The sequence below is a fragment of the Salmo salar genome, chromosome 01 (assembly GCF_965601325.2).
Source record: "Salmo salar chromosome 01, fSalSal1, whole genome shotgun sequence".
In the NCBI taxonomy this organism is placed as follows: Eukaryota; Metazoa; Chordata; class Actinopteri; order Salmoniformes; family Salmonidae; genus Salmo; species Salmo salar.
Genome location: NC_138291.1, coordinates 135,166,626 through 135,187,034, shown reverse-complemented (window position 1 = coordinate 135,187,034; position 20,409 = coordinate 135,166,626). Strand labels below are relative to the sequence as shown.

The 20,409-nt window shown below is 42.1% G+C and overlaps 1 protein-coding gene across 3 annotated transcripts in view; it reads left to right on the top strand.

Annotated features, from left to right (window-relative positions):
- LOC106561374 (zinc finger protein 462-like) overlaps positions 1–12,652 on the top strand; it is a 97,872-nt gene extending 85,220 nt beyond the window's left edge. For all 3 annotated transcript variants that reach the window (XM_014125276.3, XM_014125267.3, XM_014125257.3), the window contains 6 exons: positions 6,008–6,272; positions 6,580–6,716; positions 7,040–7,239; positions 8,333–8,564; positions 9,144–9,273; positions 9,471–12,652. In XM_014125276.3, the coding sequence (XP_013980751.2) occupies positions 6,008–6,272; positions 6,580–6,716; positions 7,040–7,239; positions 8,333–8,564; positions 9,144–9,273; positions 9,471–9,699 (1,193 nt within the window). In that variant the 3' untranslated portion in view covers positions 9,700–12,652. The remainder of the gene's footprint in view (positions 1–6,007; positions 6,273–6,579; positions 6,717–7,039; positions 7,240–8,332; positions 8,565–9,143; positions 9,274–9,470) is intronic.
- The last annotated feature ends 7,757 nt before the right edge of the window (positions 12,653–20,409 follow it).

Below are 20,409 nucleotides of genomic sequence, written 5' to 3'. Positions count from 1 at the left end.
ACAGATTACTACTTTCTCAAACTGTACCTGCCATCCCACCTACATATTTTCCTCTTTTACAGAGAAAAGATTGCTGTTATGAATCAGGTGTGGCATTGTTTGATTTAAGACCTTTTCGGAACCAATTTAAATGACGTGCAGCTTGTAATGGCTTCATAAATCCGTGATAAACACTACATAAATGTGTCACATATCATCTATAGTTGTATTTCGTGCTCTATGAAGGGTTAAGAAATGTGACATAACCACCAATGTCAAATGCGACATAACCCACTGTCAAATATTACATAAACCTGTGTTTTAAGTACCGCTTAATAAAGGCTTTATAAATCATAATAGATTGAGGCTTCACAAAGAATTTATAACCTTGTCATGCATATTTGTAGAGCCTTGCAATGCCAGGATAGTGGGTTCTATTCCCGGGACAACCCATATGTGGAAATGTATGCACACACGTGTAACCGATGTGAAATGGCTAGTTAGTTAGCGGTAGTGCGCGCTAATAGCGTTTCAATCAGTGACGTCACTCGCTCTGAGACTTGAAGTAGGGTTTCCCCTTGCGTTGCAAGTGCCGTGGCTTTTGTGGCGCGATGGGTAACGATGGGTGTCAGTTGTTGATGTGTGCAAGGGTCCCTGGTTCGAGCCCAGGTTGGGGCGAAGAGAGGGACGGAACCTACACTGTTACACACGCATGACTGCAAGTCGCTTTGGATAAAAGTGTCTGCTAAATTGCATATCTTATATTACTCTAACCATTTCTAGGATGGCCCAACCGCTTTTTCTCTTGGGTGCATCGCCAATATTGAACCTGGCCTCAACTTTCCCTAAAATGCTGGACTACAGGATGAGACACTTTAAAGTGCAGTCATGCACAGCAAATGAATGAAATGTATAAAATTACATTGCTGGACTTTTGGAAACTTAATGTATGTGTATTGTTTAAAAAAAATAAAAGGAAATGTATGGTTTAACCATGTCTTTAATGTTTATATGTGTTACCTGTTAGTGATAATTCCCTATGTGATAATTCCCCATTTGTGTTTACATCATTAAGCCTTTATGTATGTGTCATGAATGACCAAAAGTGTCTGACTTGATATACTGAACAAGTGTCTGTCCAACGTTTCATGAGCTGAAATAAAAGATCCCATACATTTTCCAAAATGCTTATTTCGCTCAAAATTGGTGCACAAATTTGTTTACATCCCTGTTAATGAGCATTTCTCCTTTGCCAATATAATCCATTCACCTGACAGCTGTGGCATATCAAGGAGCTGATTTAACAGCATGATCAATACACAGGTACACCTTGTGCTGGGGACAATAAAAGGCCACTCTAAAATGTGCAGTTTTATCACACAACACAATGATGGGGACGATAAAAGGCCATTCTAAATTGTGCAGTTTTGTCACACAACACAATGCCACAGATGTCTCAGATTTTGAGGGAGTGTGCAATTGGCATGCTAACTGCAGGAATGTCCACCAGAGCTGTTGCCAGAGAATTGAATGTACATTTCTGTACCATAAGCTCTCTCCAATGTTGTTTTAGAGAATTTGGCAGTACATCTAACCGGCCTCACAACCGCAGACCACGTGTAACCACACCAGCCCAGGACCTCCACATCCGGCTTCTTCACCTGCGGGATTGTCTGACACCAGCCACCCAGACAGCTGATGAAACTGTAGGTTTGCACAAATTTCTACACAAACTGTCAGAAACTTCCTCAGGGAAGCTCATCTGCGTACTCGTCGTCCTCAGCAGGGTCTTGACCTGACTGCAGTTCGGCGTTGTAACTTCAGTGTGCAAATGCTCACCTTCAATGGCCACTGGCACGCTGGAGAAGTGTGCTCTTCATGGATGAATCCCGGTTTCAACTGTACCCGGGAAGATGGAAGACAGTGTGTACAGGTATGTGGGTGAGCGATTTCCTGATGTCAACGAGTGCCCCATGGTGGCGGTGGGGTTATGGTATGAGCAGGCATAAGCTACGGACAACAAACACAATTGCATTTTATCGATGGCAATTTGAATTCACAGAGGTACCGTGTCGAGATCCTGAGGCCCATTGTTGTGCCATTCATCCGCCTCCATCACCTCTTGTTTCAGCATGATAATGCATGGCCTCATGTCGCAAGGATCTGTACACAATTTCTGGAAGCTGAAAATGTCCTAGTTCTTTCATGACCTGCAAACTCACCAGACATGTCACCCATTAAGCATGTTTGGGATGCTCTAGATTGACATGTACGACAGTGTGTTCCACTTACCGCCAATATCAAGCAACTTCCCACAGCCATTGAAGAGGAGTGGGACAACATTTCACAGGCCACAATCAACAGCCTGATCAACTCTATGTGAAGGAGATGTGTCACGATGCATGAGACAAATGGTCACACCAGATACTGACTGGTTTTCTGGTCTACACCCTTATCTTTTATTTTAAGTTATCTGTGACCAACAGATGCATATCTGTATTCCCAGTCATGAAATCCATAGATTAGGGCCTAATTAATTCATTTCAATTGACTGATTTCCTTATATGAACTGTAGCTCAGTAAAATCTTTGTTGCATGTTGCGCTTTAATTTTTGTTTAGTGTAGTAAGTACAGCGTCATATGATACATTTTTATGGAAGTGTTATGAATGACCGAAGGTGTTTCACTTCAAACAAAGTATTACAGGACACTACATAGTGTCAATAAATAGGTTATTAACGTTCTGCTGATTAATGAAGGTTATCTCATTATTCACAGGTTAGTGTAGGTAGGGTGTGAGAGGTATTTAAATGGGTTGACGGACCTGCAAAGTTTTTGTGTGTGTGTGTGTGTGTGTGTGTGTGTGTGTGTGTGTGTGTGTGTGTGTCAGAGCCAAGATGATTTGAAGTAGTCTTATGTGAGACTACCACACCAGGTATTTGTCTTCTGTTCCCATGCTGGAGACCAGGGCTTGATTGTAATCTGTTACAATGGTGCCAACATTTTGTGGCTGATCTTTCAGCGGGGGAGTGGGTGAATGTGTCAAAGACCTGACTAGGTCCATCAATGCACGGTATGGCTCGTTATATAGTTTTGTGTGTGTTTGTGTACTGAAGAACAGGTAATTTGGTTCCAGAAGAAACACTTTCAATTTCCTTATGTTGGGTGCTTTCATCAAGATAAGTGTTTTTTGGTATAATGCCGTCTCCAGGCTATTGCGCACACAGCACATCTAAGCCTGAGATATCAACCATTCAATGTTGGTCTTAGAATTCTATGGTCACACCCACTATGGGAGTGACTTTACTGAGTTTGCCGGTTGTCACTATTTAACACAGCCACAAAGTAATAATTATGGCGAAACCCTGTCCATTTCCATAATTTCTCTTCTTAAAATTGGATTTGAAACTTAACCCTAATTAATGAAGGCCAAGTTTGATGCATTGGTCCACCAGACCTTTCACACGTGGTGGACCAATGCATCAAACTTGGCCTTCACTTTGGCCTTCATTAAAATATTAGGTGTAATGTGACTAACTGACTTCCCTTTAGAGAGCGTGCCATCCTTCAGCACAACATGTCACCCTTTATAAAGCACAAGTTTATATCATATCGACATAGAGGGTTATGTCACCTTTTGACATTGGTATTTATGTCACACAGTAATGACACGTTTATGAACCCTTTATAAAGCATGACATATGGTTACAGATGCTTTAACACATTTATGTAGTGCTTATGAAGCCTTATGAAGCCTTTATAAGCCGAACGTAATTTCAAGCGGGACCCAGTTTTCTTTCCCAAGTAAGAAAGTAAGAAATGCATTTGAAAAAAATCTGTCTTTCTGCCGTCTTCTGCGCTCGCTTCATCTTGCCACTGCTGAATGAAGTATTTTTCACATGCAGACATCCTTTTACCGGCACTTGGTTTTATTTATTGATGTGGTGTACTCTGGAAGTAGGACAAGTAGATGAGGTTGCTCATTGATATTATACACTACACTGGGAATGGGAGGGGGGTGGGGGAGTTGTGGTGATAATCACCGGCACAGTTCTGGGATGTTATGGTAGAGCTGTGGTGGGGTGTAAATTCCATTCCAGAATCCTCTGGAATTCTAGAAGCAAAACCCTACACACTTCAAATCCATTCTGATTCTGAAGCGATGTTTACTTATTTGGGTCTTTGGGTAAATCCTCACACTTCTCAGATTCTGGAGGGGTGTTAGGAAGTTACTGTATCCTGGTTAATGGTAGTATTTCCTCATGATTATCATTCACCATGTCCACACTCGGCCCTTCTCTGTAATTACAGTTGAAGTCGGAAGTTTACATACAACTTAGCCAAATACATTTAAATTCAGTTTTTCACAATTCCTGACATTTAATCATAGTAACAATTCCCTGTTTTACATCAGTTAGGATCACCACTTTATTTTAAGAATGTGAAATGTCAGAATAATAGTAGAGAGAATGATTTATTTCAGCTTTTATTTTTTTCATCACATTCCTAGTGGGTCAGAAGTTTACATGCACTCAATTAGTATTTGGTAGCATTGCCCTTAAATTGTTTAACTTGGGCCAAACGTTTCGGGTAGCCTTCCACAAGCTTCCCACAATAAGTTGGGTGAATTTTGGCCCATTCCTCCTGACAGAGCTGGTGTAACTGAGTCAGGTTTGTAGGCCTCCTTGCTCGCAGACGCATTTTCAGTTCCGCCCAGAAATTTTCCATAGGATGGAGGTCAGGGTTTTGTGATAGCCACTCCAATACCTTGACTTTGTTGTCCTTAAGCCATTTTTCTTTGGAAGTATGCTTGGGGTCATTGTCCATTTGGAAGACCCATTTGCAACCAAGCTTTAACTTCCTGACTGATGTCTTGAGATGTTGCTTCAATATATCCACGTAATTTTCCTCCCTCATGATGCCATCTATTTTGTGAAGAGCACCAGTCCCTCCTGCAGCAAAGCACCCCCACAACATGATGCTGCCACCCCCATGATTCACTTTTTGGATGGTGTTCTTTGGCTTGCAAGCCTCCCCTTTTTCCTCCAAACATAACAATGGTCATTATGGCCGAACAGTTCTATTTTTGTTTCATCAGACCAGAGGACATTTCTCCAAAAAGTACGATCTTTGTCCCCATGTGCAGTTGCAAACCGTAGTCTGGCTTTTTTATGGCGGTTTTGGAGCAGTGGCTTCTTCCTTGCTGAGCGGCTTTTCAGGTTATGTCGATATAGGACTCGTTTTACTGTGGATATAGATACTTTTGTACCAGTTTCCTCCAACATCTTCACAAGGTCCTTTGCTGTTGTTCTGGGATTGATTTGCACTTTTCGCACCAAAGTACGTTCATCTCTAGGAGACAGAACGCGTCTCCTTCCTGAGCGGTATGACGGCTGCGTGGTCCCATGGTGTTTATATTTGCGTACTATTGTTTGTACAGATGAACGTGGTACCTTCAGGCGTTTGGAAATTGCTCCCAAGGATGAACCAGACTTGTGGAGGTCTACAATTCTTTTTCTGAGGTCTTGGCTGATTTCTTTTGATTTTCCCATGATGTCAAGCAAAGAGGCACTGAGTTTGAAGGCAGGCCTTGAAATACATCCACAGGTACACCTCCAATTGACTCAAATGATGTCAATCAGCCTATCAGGAGCTTTTAAAGCCATGACATAATTTTCTGGAATTTTCCAAGCTGTTTAAAGACACGGTCAACTTAGTGTATGTAAACTTCTGACCCACTGGAATTGTGATACAGTGAATTATAAGGGAAATAATCTGTCTGTAAACAATTGTTGGAAAAATTACTTGTGTTATGAACAAAGTAGATGTCCTAACCGACTTGCCAAAACTATAGTTTGTTAACAAGAAATGTGTAGAGTGGTTGAAAAACAAGTTTTAATGACTCCAACCTAAGTGTATGTAAACTTCCGACTTCAACTGTATATGATATTAGTATTTAGCAGACACTTTTATCCAAAGCGACTTACAGAACTGTCAATATTGACAGTGACACACTTCTCTCTCTCAGACGGTGGGTACCTGCATGAGACAGCGGACGTGAGGCGGCAGCTCAGTCACTACCAGGTGGCGTCTCGTAGTCATGTGACATCCTCCAGCCCCACCGCCCGGCCCCAGGCTGCGAGCTCTGACACCCGGCCGGACGGCATCCTGACCTGTGAGTTCTGTGAGTTCAGTTCGGGATACATGCAGAGCCTGAGACGCCACTACAGAGACCGACACGGAGGCAAGAAGCTGTTCAAGTGCAAAGACTGCTCCTTCTTCACCTGCTCCAAGTAAGGAAATGAATGTTACTGTGACAACATAAGATGGTCTCTTTTTCAATTTCAATCACGTCCTCTTTCCTCCTTCTCAAACCGCATTGGAGGAGAGGATCCAAAGTCCCTCGTTTCGGACCTTCTCCTCCAAAACATTTTGAGAAAGTGAAGAAGAGAGTGGGTGTAAGAAATCACGGAGAGTCAAATTGGGAAAGAGCTTATGTCTTCCTTTTCTTCTTTTTACGATAGTTGGTTGACAACTGAGCCGTGGGTTGTTTCTTCTTATGTCCATTTGGCCTCACTACATCTATTCTGTTCTTCTCAGGTCGACATTCACCATGCATGTGGAAGCAGGACACACTGTGGTTCCTGAGGAGGGTCCCAAAGACCTACGCTGTCCCCTCTGTCTCTACCACACCAAATACAAGAGCAATATGATCGACCACATCGTCCTGCACAGGGGTAAGCCAAGCCAAAACCTGTGATTACTTGTTTGATGTGCTCAAATATTGTTAAGACAATTTAGAGGAAATAACTGTTAGTGCCAGGTGGAAGGAGCTCATTGAGTCCTCCTAAAAGTCAAAGCTGTACTAGTATTGCAGTGCTAGACATCACGCTGTATTGTCGCACACCATAATGATTAGCTATACTTAGCTATTAGCTATACTAAGTTACAACTTCACAGTTGGAGGTGCTATGATGCTGTTGACACAATATTTATCTCTTTCTCTCCCCCCCCCTCACTCCCTCCCTCCCTCCCTCTACCACCTCCTTCCCTACCCCAGAGGAGCGTGTGGTGCCCCTGGAAGTGTCTCGCTACAAGCTGTCTCGCCACCTGGCCGGCGGGGTGTTCCACTCCAGCAACCAGAGCCTGCAGATGCACATCACCAAGCACGACGAGATGAAACCCTACCAGTGCCAGCTGTGCTACTACGACAGCAGGCAGCGCTACCAGCTGGAGACACATCTCCGAGACGAGCACAAGGTAGGTCAGAACTACAAGTCCCAGCATGCACCCTGGCTCAAACCTACAGTCAGTCAGTTTTAATACAAGTACCTGGAGAGCTAACATTTGGTAGGGTGGGTTGGCTTTAAAAGAAAATGATCCAAAATGACCTACTTACTGTTTAAAGCAGGCAGTTTTCTAAGGATGTCATCCTGAGACAATCACGCGATCGTGTCAACTTGTATACAGTTTCCGTTTTGGCACACCTTAACCTCAGAGATGAAAACCCAAAACGCTCGGATACCTTGATTGTAAAACAATGGCTTCAATTGGTCTTTAGTGTCTTTAATATCAGTGTCTAATGAGTTATTTCAGTACTTTATCATGATACCTCCATGGCATGCAGATCAAATGTGCTTACCGATAAAAGGATCTGTAGTCATACAAAGTAGATCATGCCAGATGATTAAAATCCCACACACATATGCTTGGTAGGAAGAAGCTGCCTGCTATCTATTCTGAGTGCACATCACAAATAATAGGTTTCATTTCCCTTAGTCCCATAATGGGGATAATGCATGAGATGCTGAGCGAGGTCACATGGCATTTCATGAGGTTGAAGTATACATTAAACTTAAAAGGGCACAGACGGAGACTCCCTTTCAAGGGAAGGAAGAGAGAAGTTGCTCTTACTGTGTGTTCATTGTTGGCCAATTATAGCAACTCTTTCTGACATGATACCTGTCAATCATAGTGTGTGGTGACGTGCTCATAGATTGTAAAATAAAAATGCACTTCTTGTTGAATAATAGCATTATATACAGTACCACTAAACATGAGCAACTTGAACTGCCTGTAGAATGTGTGTTCAGAGACAGTCCCATTGGGCAGCAGGTTGAAATGACTTCATTACAACCTGTTCAGTTCCAGTAATACCCAATGGGGTCTTCATACTCGGTGATGTAGTGAAGAAAAAGAAACTGCCATTCACAGTGAATAAAGTAACACTTCCTATACTTTCAATGCATTTTTACTCAAAAGGCGTTTACCTTCCACTGCAACACTGATCCTACTGATAAATCAATTATTAATGAATCAATCAATCCTACCTCTGTCTTTTTTTGTTGATCAGGTGATCCGTAACTTTGAGTTGATGGGGCAGGTCAACCTGGATCAGCTGGATGCTATAAAGGAGAGGGACAGTAGTGCCGAGGAGGAAGAGGAGAGAGAGGAGGATGGATTAGGAGCGATGGAGGAAGAGATTGTGGAGGATGAAGTGGAGATGGAGGAGAGTATGGATGAAGAGCTAGAGCAGAAGGAGAAGAGGATTGAAGAGGAAGGGGCAGAAAAGCCAGCTCCAAAAGGTAAACAAGGATCTTCATCATCATTATTGATATAACTAACAACTCAGCAGCCTTGTGGTTAGTGTCCGCCCTGAGATTGGAAGGTTGTGAGTTCAAGCCCTGGCCGAGTCATACCAAATACTGTAAAAATGGGACCTGATGCGTCTCCGTTTGGATCTCAGCATTAAGGAGATATATTGGGGGTAAGGCCCTGCGATAGACTAGCGTCCTGTCCAGGGGGTGTACTTGTACATAAAGCTGCCTCTCGCTACAGAAACAGGAGATTGTTTCCTTCCCTATGAGCCATTCTGGCTCGCAGAAGCCAAGGCTCATGCAAGGCTACTTACTTACTACTAACAATATGACTAACAATGCAAAATCCAACTCTGTTGGCTGCTACCAAAAGGGTTGGGCTCAGTCCCATTTCAATGCAGTCAATTCAGAGAGGTAAACTGAAATTCCAATTCAGTTACTTCCTGAATTTAAATGGGATTCACTCCAACCTTGTAATCTGACATGACTGGGTCTCTGCTGTATCTGTCTGGGCTGATGTCGTATCATACGCACCTCTCATCATGCTGATCTCTGTCTGTTCCCCAGACGTCCCAGTAGTTTCCCCCAGCAGCAGCAGTGTGACTGCCTCCGCTGAAAAGCGCTTCCCCTGTGAGTTCTGTGGTCGCTGCTTCACTAACAGCATAGAGTGGGAACGACACGTCCTCCGACACGGCATGTAAGTCTCTTTCTCTCTCTCTCTTCCTACCTTCGTCTCTCCTTCTACCTCACACACATACTTTCTCTCTCCCTCCCTCCCTCCCTATCTCTCTCTCTTTACCCCTCTTCCTCCCTTCCTCATTCTTCTGCATGTTTTCCCCCAATATGTTCCTGTGGTAATGGACATTGACCTTTCCCCCTCTCATCGTAATACAGGACTGTTACCAACAGCAGAACAGACACTAGCACCACCCCAGCAATAGACGCATCAGCCTCAGCTCTGCCTTCTATTGGCTCGTCGACCATTGGGACGATGACGGACAGAGGAGTGGACCTATCTAGCAACGGCATGGAAGTGGAGAAAGAATATGCCTCCGACCTATTACAGAGTAGTAACAATCTGAATGAGGAAGACAACAAAGAAATGCTTGAAACCAAAAAATGACATATAAGAAGATGGAAGAGAAGAGTACTGGGGCCTAACATTGTAGTCACTTTGCTAGAGACTATACATTAGGTTGGATTGATATTGATATTGGGTTGTGTATCAAAAATAGGCTGCTAAAGAAAGAAAATAAAATTATGGGAACAAAAAAGAATGATCACCTTTTGGAGTATTGTTAGATTTTAAGTGTTACATATTGGAAACTATAGGCTGTGTTACATCCTACATTTTTTAAATGGCTGAACCTTAAAATGAGTCAATGGTCCCATAGGACAGATGTTAATATATTGGTAACCAATAGTGAATGTTACTGTAAAGCACACATTATGGTCAAATCTGCAGTTTCTACAGTTCAAAGTCCTAGTTCATGTCTACTAACTACAATATTTTGTAGAAAGAAAGAGTGGGTCACATTTCCCAAAAACGTGTTTGAAGTTGTGGGAAGAAATGTTGGGAAAACATTTTTGAAATTGGGGGAATTTTCTTTTTAGATATACGTAGATATACTGACCCCTTGGAAGTTCCAAACGAGGGGTTCTATAAATATAGATAACCTACTGTATGAGCTACCACATTTAGTTCCCTGACCCCCTTTTAACCTCACTGCTACCAACAAGATCCTAATATACTTATAATCCCATCATCTAGTGTTGTAATGTTGAGAGACAGGCTGTGTGTGAGAGATGACTCACCATGATCTGGGCCTGTATTCATAAAACATTTCAGAGTAGGAGAGCTGTTTTGCCTTTTAGACCAAACTGAATATGATTATATGGACAGGGGGGGGGGGCTGATCCTAGATCTGTCTTCTCAACTGTCACTCTCCACCCCGTCCATACTAGCTGTAAAACATACAGTAAAACATACAGTAGAACGGTTTCTGTGATTTGACCCGGATGATAACTTTACATTAGTTAATTTTTAGCCTTGTGTTATTAATCAAGTAGAATCATTCCTTGAGGAATAGTTGCACCTTATTTGTCTATAGTATATTTCAAACGTTGATTTGTTACATTTTTAGAATATTGACTTGACTTTTGCCCCAAAGTTTATATATAGCAAATTGTTATATACAATAGTACCCTTGAATATGATCAATATGCCTTCAGCCTTAGGCATTCCCAGCACTTCCACTCTTTAATACTGCTTTTATTGTCTATTGTCCATCTTCTGACAGTTGTAAATTTGAACGTGAACTGACACAAATGTCCACCCAAAATGATAACCAGCAGTTAAATCAATAACGTTTATTATTGTGGCATTGATTGGTTTCCTTGTTATTTTGGTTTATCGATAACAAGTTAGATGTTGTTGTAAAACCTGCACTGTAGTCTGTGATACAGTACATGTCACCAATGTCAGAAGAACATAGAGAGAATACTGTACATCCTGAAGCTATAGTTTCTCTTTCTGACATTAACATGGGGAAAATGGCATGATGTAAGCAGATAATTCACTTCATCAACAGATAATTGTGACAGCATTTATAAGAGAACGTGTAAGTATGCTAGAGAAACGGATTATAAATGTGACTGACCAGCAATGTGAAAGTACAACACTTAGGTGTTTAACTTACATTTTGCAGTGTAAAGTGCTGTATTCTATGATTCTATTATTGTGTATGAAGATGATTCTGAAGAGTCTGTTCTTCTGTATGCTTCTTTTTAGACTACGCTGTTTTGACCAATAAGGCAGAGATTGTATATGTTAGAAGTTGCTGCTCAAATACCCCAAAGCCTTATTAGAATAATGAATAGCAATTATTTCAAGCTTCGTCAATAGAAATGCTTTCTTTCCAACACTGGTTGGTTGGAACCGATACAAACCAATACAAAGTGATTGACAGTGTATCTGTAATATGACTCCTTCGAGCCATCAAAGGAGAAACGCAAAAAATGGAAATGTGCTCTTGGTACCAAAATATTTAGCTGGCTATGTTTGCTACAATGTTCTTTCCTGAGTAACGAACCATTGTTGCAAAGGGGGTCGGAACCCAGAGACATAAATACATGTATATGTGGCTCTGGTAAAATCCTAGTCCCCTATAGGGTGCATTCCGAGAGTCATGCATGTACGTATGTGATATGCAGTTGTGTATAGAAAAACAAACTACTTGTCAAGTGTTTGAAACTGTGGTGTTTCAGAAAGGAAATGTTTACCTTTTTCCTTTAGGTGTTGGTCTCATATTAAACAAATAAACAAAACAAAAAGATCAAGTAAAAAGATTTTAAAAAAACTTTGGAGTGAGCTGTTTTTCAGACTCCCAAATCAAAATGTTATAATAAGCTGTTGTACAACGTCTGGTTGATAAGAAATATGTCTTCTTTTATTTTGTACCTTTAAAAACAACAACATGGGGGTGATTTGGTGCTGAATCTTTTACCCCTCCTCCTCCTATCCTTTAAAAGGACTAGCTTAGCTTTTTAAACATTAACCCATAGAGAAATGTTTGTTTGAGGAAATAAGCTTTTTGAAGTGGGGTTAATTTGGGATTTTGTGAGGTGGTTGGAACTGTCCTGTCTCTCTGTATCCCAAATTGGCTGCTTTTCCATTGTCCATTTTTAATAGACATCTGTTAAATACTCACTGTATTCAGTGTCCCACTGTACCATAAGGTGGCGGGACTTTGTTGGTTGTTGGTCTCACCCCTTCCTCCCACCTCCCAATTGAACCCCTGCTCGTCATAACACACTGGATACTTGTATGTACATATTTAGTTTGTTTCCATGATGTTTCTCTCCTCTTCTTCTCTTCAGACTGTTCTCTATTGTTTGACTACCTTAGATTCTCCATCTTGCCTTTCTCCTGTGAAAATCTGATTCCTGATGGTGGGTTGTGATATTACCTAGAATGATTGTTTACAATTGTATTCCATTTTATCTCTGGATATTCTGTAAATATTGTAACTCATTGTCTTTTTTTAACTTGTTAATAAAGTTATCAGATAACGGTACTCTGTAGTTGTTGTTGTTGTTGATGTCAGGGATTATAGTTGCGTTTTGTTTGTCTGTTGTTTCCAATCAGATATATCTGTTTATGTGTCTCTGTCACAAATTCCCAGAAATCGCAGGTCAATCCGCATAATAATTTTTTATTTTGAATTTAATGTAATATTTTATGTTGTTCTTGTCTATAATTGTTCTGTACTTTGTAATGTATTTGTATGTTTTATGTGGACCCCAGGAAGAGTAACTACTGTATGAGCAGTAGCTAATGGGGATCCTAATAAACTAAACTAAACCATTGTTTCAGGTTACTGACACTCCAAAAACAATTATTTGTACAGGCCAAATCTATTAGTATGCCTATCCCAATAGCTGTCATGAATTGTAATGCTCGAAGCTAAGCAAGCTTCCAGGAAAGCAGATTACAAACACGAATGCTTGCTTTCAAGTACAGCATGGATGAGATTCTCAAAGATAAAATAATACAAAAGTGTTTCACAATCACTGCTATGCAAACATTTTTTATCATTCATTCTTTATGTATTATTTATTACTCATCCCATCCCTCATGGTTGCTAATCATTTGTTAGTGTAATAATTATTATTTTGGATGATTCCAGAGAATGAGAAATGGATAAATATCAAATATGTTTGCTTGCTGCAGATGTGGTCCTACAATGCGGCTTGTCTGAATGTGTCTGTCATAGACGGTGGAAATCTTCTTTTAGATCAAATGTCTTTATGCATCTTCAATCGTCTGTTAGTGGAGTGATGCACCCATCCCTTGGTGGCAGAGGACAAAGAGAAAGTTCAAAGGAGAAGCCATCCCAAATGGCGCCCTATTCCCTATATAGTGCACTACTTTTGACCAGGGCCCATACGGCTCTGGTCCAAAGTAGTGCACTATGTAGGGGATAGGGTGCCATTTTACTTACATAATCCTTTGTCTCACGTCAGTCAAAGATAAAAATAATGTGACAGACATTCGAAAGACTGTGAAACCAACGGACCAAGCCAGGCTATATTCACGGCTGGGACTCCCTCCTCATCTGTCCATAGGTCTGAGAAAATGGCCAGAGAAGAGAAATAATGACAAAGACAACTGTCAGTTCTGTAGCTACCAGAGAGATGAACTGTTCTAGGGCAGGGTAGTTCTAGAACTACCTAGTAGGATGTCTGGTTAAAACAGCTATGGTTTACTTTCACTGTCAAAGATTAAACTGACGTGACCTAATCAATCTGATAGTGATAATCGATATGAGGGAAGTCTCGAAATGAGTGAAGGTCTTTTATAAAGATTGCATAGGAGTTTTTATGAACCCTTTAGATGAACTACCATGCCAATGTCAGTCCCTACCCCAAGTTGACAACACATGTTCTACTCTACAACTTGTTCATTTTACCATCCTCTATACAGGCTGTCCTGTTGGATGGTTGCCACAGAGAGAGAGTCCTCAGAGCAGCTCATAATAGTCACAACAGCTTGTCCACAGGAAATAGCTACGGAGTGAGAAGAAATCCCAGTGGTCCAAACTTCTATGTTCCACCCTTCCACCCAGTACCTGCCCAGCTAACAACACGTTCCCACAACTTTAGAAAACGTTCCCTTAAGATTCTCAGTAGGTCATTAACTAATGTTTGCATAAGAATGTTCCTGTGAAGTGCAAGGGAATGTTTCCAAGAGACCATTGCCTTAATGTCAAATAGAACTTACCCAGAACGTTGTTACGATGTTCTCAGAATTTAAGATATGGGGCCTCCCGATTGGCGCAGTGGTCTAAGGCACTGTATTGCAATTTCTAGCTGTGCCACTAGAGATCCTGGTTTGAGTCCAGGCTTCTTTTGCAGCCGGCTGCGACCTGAAGACCCATGGGGCGGCGCACAATTGGCCCAGCGTCGTCCGGGTTAGGGGAGGGTTTGGCCGGCAGGGATGTCCTTGTTCAATCGCGCTCAAGCGACTCCTGTGGCGGGCTGGGCGCATGCACGCTGACACGGTTGCCAGGTGTATGGTTTCCTCCGACACATTGGTGTGGCTGTCTTCCGGGTTAAGCGGGCATTGTGTCAAGAAGCAGCGCAGCTTGGTTGGGTCGTATTTCGGAGGACGCATGGCTCTCAACCTTCGCCTCTCCTGAGTCCATTGGAGTTGCAGCGTTGAGACAAGACTGTAACTACCAATTAGGGAGAAAAAATATATAGAGAGATTTTAAGATATGAACGTTCTGGACACGTTTCATGGGAACGTTGCAAGAACAGTAATGTGTCCAGTTTTCCTTGGGTTAGGAGAATATTCCATCAACGTCCCACCAAACATACACAGAACTTGGATGCCATGTTCCCAGAATATAAGATATTAATGTTCTTGACACGTTTCATAGTAACGTTGCAAGAACATTTCTGTGTATCAGTTGTCAGGACGTCGCCTGATGGTCCCAAAGAAACGTTCTCCCCCCCAAAAAAAGGTTTCATTACACATCAAGCCCTGTTACTGTTGCCGAGTCAATGAACTATAACTATACTAGCCCAATAAGCACATGCTCTAGATACTGTGTATCCCTTATTGGGACTATGGTTAAGGCATTTGTCATTGGTGCTGGTGGCCTGAGTTTGAGACCCGCTAGGGGAGTCACCCAACTCTCACATTTTTAGCAATCTTAATGTAATTATTTGGCAACAGTTAAAACACACCTATCTGATCTAATTACAATGAATTTCTCTTTGACACGTTTGTTCTACATGATATATGTGGTGTGGATTTCAAAAAGACGATAGTGTTCTCTTTGAGATGCTCAGCTATATACAATTAATAAATACTGATAATTGAATGTGGTCATAATTAGTGCTCAAGGGGAAATCCTATGGATTCCCATCTTTCAATGAGAAACTCATTTTGTTAGATCAGATAGGTGTGTTGTGTAACTGTTGCCAAATAATGACATTAAAGAGCCAATGCCCCTAAAAACGTATAATTTTGAAAACAGCCTATGTGGCATCGATATGAGTCTGAAACATTTATTCTACTGTCAAAATTTACTACAAAGTGTAAATTGGTTTATTTTGGTCATAAAGTCAGTCTTATCCAAAACAGAGTTTGTGAGACGTGGTCGTGACTGCATCACAACATAAATTAAGGTTGGGTTTGCTTCAATCCTACCCACATGCCCACAGCTATAAATTACACAATGTACATGGGACAATATGTTAAAATTCCAATAGCTCCAAGTTTCAATGACTTAAAAACCTCAAATCAACTATAAATTGTAGAAATTCATATGCATATATTGAAAGGATTTAATGAGAAAACTAAAAGGTGTGCAACATGAAAATATTGTCTAATTTACATTGTGTAATTTATTGACGTCCCTAACTAGCCCCAGAGGTAGGCTATCCAAAGTCAAACTACCTTTGCCACAGTGTACACCAGCCGGCTGAAGTTAATTGGCCAAATAATTTCTCTAACTCTTCCCACTTGTGAACACACACACGAAACACCCATATCAAACCACAACTTGAAACCAACTCATGTTGGAATGGTTGCTAGAATTTCTTAATGAACCAAATCCATAACAATGCCATATTAGGAAGTGCAGTCCCCTTTTAACATGTTTTGCTAAGAATGTGAGAGAACAGCGAATCTCCTAGCGGGTCTCAAACCTAGGCCACCAGCATCAATGAAGGACACTCTATCCACTGTCCCAATAAGGGACAGTGGATAGGGCATGTACTTATTGGGCCTGTATAGTTAGGCCCTGTCCAGAAGAAACCCTAATCCCACCTCCCTAGGCACTTGTCGAGAGCTTCAAGTTCCTCTGTGTCCACATCACTAAGGATCTATCACGGTCCACACACATCAACACAGTCGTGAAGAGGGCACAACAACTCCTCTTTCCCCTTCAGAGGCTGAAAAGATTTGGCATGGGCCCTCAGATCCTCAAAAAGTCCTACAGCTGCACAATTAAGAGCATCTTGACTGGCTGCATCACCGCTTGGTATGGCAACTGCTTGGCATCTGACCGCAAGGCGCTACAGAGGGTAGTTTATCAGTATATCCCTGCCAACCAGGACCTCTATAACAGGCAGTGTCAGAGGAAGGCCCTACAATTTGTCAAAGACTCCAGCCACCCAAGTCATAGACTGTTCTCTCTGCTACCGCACGACAAGCGGTACCGATGCACCAAGGCTGGAACCAACAGGACCCTGAACAGCTTCTACCCCAAGCTATAAGACTGCTACATAGTTAGTTAAATAGCTAACCAATAGCTACACAGAATAATCTGCATTGACCCTTTTTGCACTACATCTTTTGACTTATCACATATGTTGCTGTTACTGTTTATTATCTATCCCGTTGCCTAGTCACTTTACCCTACCTATATGTACATATCTACCTCAATTACCTCATACCCTGCGCGTCAGCTCAGTACTGGTACCCCGTCTATATAGCCAAGTTATCGTTACTCATTGTGTATTTTATTCCTATATATATATATATACTGCTCAAAAAATCCTGCAGAACCACTCCTTTATTGGGGGTGTCTTGCTAATTGCCTATAATTTTTTTTAGCAGTATAATATATATACTGCTCAAAAAAATAAAGGGAACACTTAAACAACACAATGTAACTCCAAGTCAATCACACTTCTGTGAAATCAAACTGTCCACTTAGGAAGCAACACTGATTGACAATAGATTTCACATGCTGTTGTGCAAATGGAATAGACAACAGGTGGAAATTATAGGCAATTAGCAAGACACCCCCAATAAAGGAGTGGTTCTGCAGGTGGGGACCACAGACCACTTCTCAGTTCCTATGCTTCCTGGCTGATGTTTTGATCACTTTTGAATGCTGGCGGTGCTTTCACTCTAGTGGTAGCATGAGACGGAGTCTACAACCCACACAAGTGGCTCAGGTAGTGCAGCTCATCCAGGATGGCACATCAATGCGAGCTGTTGCAAGAAGGTTTGCTGTTTCTGTCAGCGTAGTGTCCAGAGCATGGAGGCGCTACCAGGAGACAGGCCAGTACATCAGGAGACGTGGAGGAGAAAGTAGGAGGGCAACAACCCAGCAGCAGGACCGCTACCTCCGCCTTTGTGCAAGGAGGAGCAGGAGGAGCACTGCCAGAGCCCTGCAAAATGACCTCCAGCAGGCCACAAATGTGCATGTGTCTGCTCAAACGGTCAGAAACAGACTCCATGAGGGTGATATGAGGGCCCGACGTCCACAGGTGGGGGTTGTGCTTACAGCCCAACACCGTGCAGGACGTTTGGCATTTGCCAGAGAACACCAAGATTGGCAAATTTGCCACTGGCGCCCTGTGCTCTTCACAGATGAAAGCAGGTTCACACTGAGCACGTGACAGACGTGACACAGTCTGGAGACGCCGTGGAGAACGTTCTGCTGCCTGCAACATCCTCCAGCATGACCGGTTTGGCGGTGGGTCAGTCATGGTGTGGGGTGGCATTTCTTTGGGGGGCCGCACAGCCCTCCATGTGCTTGCCAGAGGTAGCCTGACTGCCATTAGGTACCGATATGAGACCCCTTGTGAGACCATATGCTGGTGCGGTTGGCCCTGGGTTCCTCCTAATGCAAGACAAAGCTAGACCTCATGTGGCTGGAGTGTGTCAGCAGTTCCTGCAAGAGGAAGGCATTGATGCTATGGACTGGCCCGCCCGTTCCCCAGACCTGAATCCAATTGAGCACATCTGGGACATCATGTCTCGCTCCATCCACCAACGCCACGTTGCACCACAGACTGTCAAGGAGTTGGCGGATGCTTTAGTCCAGGTCTGGGAGGAGATCCCTCAGGAGACCATCCACCACCTCATCAGGAGCATGCCCAGGCATTGTAGGGAGGTCATACAGGCACGTGGAGGCCACACACACTACTGAGCCTCATTTTGACTTGTTTTAAGGACATTACATCAAAGTTGGATCAGCCTGTAGTGTGGTTTTCCACTTTAATTTTGAGTGTGACTCCAAATCCAGACCTCCATGGGTTGATAAATTGGATTTCCATTGATTCTTTTTGTGTGATTTTGTTATCAGCACATTCAACTATGTAAAGAAATAAGTATTTAATAAGATTATTTAATTCATTCAGATCTAGGATGTGTTATTTTAGTGTTCCCTTAATTTTTTTGAGCAGTGTATATATATTTTTTTAATTCTCTGCATTGTTGGGAAGTAAGCATTTCACTGTTAGTCTACACCTGTTGTTTACGAAGCATTTTGTAGATCTGATAGGTGTAAGGCTGTAAGCAATAGGGTGAATACACTTCGAAGTAAATCTCAGCTCTGTTAAAAGTACACAAAAAAGACAACTTTTACTGATTATAGTCATTGAGGTGTATCATTAGAACAGGTTAATATTCCCCATCAGCAATAGACAACTACGCAGAAAGCCCTTATTAAATTGCTGAAATAAGTTAATCAAATTTAATGATGAGAGAACAGTCAAATTAACTGATAACTGACATGTTCTGTGTATGTCTGGTGGGACGTTAATGGAATATTCTCTTAACCCTCAGAAAAGTAGACATAGGAATGTTCTTGCAAAGTCCCATGAAATGTGTCTAGAACATAAATATCTTATATTCTGAGAACTTAGCAACCATGTTCTGTGTATGTTTGGTGGAATGTTATGGAATATTATCCTAACCCTCAGAAAACTGGACACAGGAATGTTCTTGCAACGTCCCATGAAATGTGTCTAGAACATTAGTATTGTATATTCTGAGAACATGATAAGTTTTGTTTGACATTAAGGGAATGTTCTCCTATCTGTAATTCCAAAACATGCTAAAAAGGTTCTGAGCAAGTTTTTGCTAACATAGACTAATGTTCCCCTAACTAACAGAAAACTGGACATCCAAACGTTAGGGGAACATTACAGGTAACATTACAAAAACGTTCCCTCTCCCTAGAATTGTTAGCTAGGTGGCTTCTCTCACTTACCTACTAACATCTCGGTCATCAACTCTGTAGAACTGGGAACTGAGTTCAACTGATCCAAACCACAAACCCAGAGGAATGCTTGACTACCAGTCCTGTACAGGATACACACATGTGATACAGGAACAGTGGGGTAATGTAAGCCTATGTAAAAATAATATAAATTAAAGATGTCTCCTCAGGCATTTTAGAATAAGATATGCTTGTACTGTAGTGTTAAAAGACAGTAGCTTGTGTGTGAGTTACTCCTTTAGAGTTGGGTCTCTCTTGTCTTAGTACATCCAAGTCAAAGTCTTACTCTCAGTCTTACTCTCAGTTCAGTATTTCCTAATGCCTATTTTGGAAGCACTTTATTTCACAGTTCTAACATAATCTCTAAAAAATATATTCAAGACATGTGGGATCAGGAGTGGGAATCTCTGAAGCTCACCACTTCTGAGGAGCCAACGGCAGACTCACGACCCCTAGAGACAGAGAGACTGAGGAGCAGTCATGGCAGGCAGCTAGACTAGAGCTCTCCCACAGGAGTAGAAGGAATGCCTGATGTGTGTTGCTCTCCAATGACTGGACCAGGGAGAATGAGAGGAGTGGAGATAGGGACTTAGAGAGAGAGAAAGCGAGAGAGAGTGTGAGAGTGTGTGTGAGAGAGAGAGAGAGAGAGAGAGAGAGAGGGAGAGAGAGAGAGAGAGCAGCAGCCGCAGGCCAAGGGCATTGAGCTTCAACCATATTATCACTCACTTGACAGGGCCTTTGAAAATCAGATGGGCTGTTCAGAGAGACAGCAGATTTGGGGGGGGGGGGGGGGGGGGGGGGTC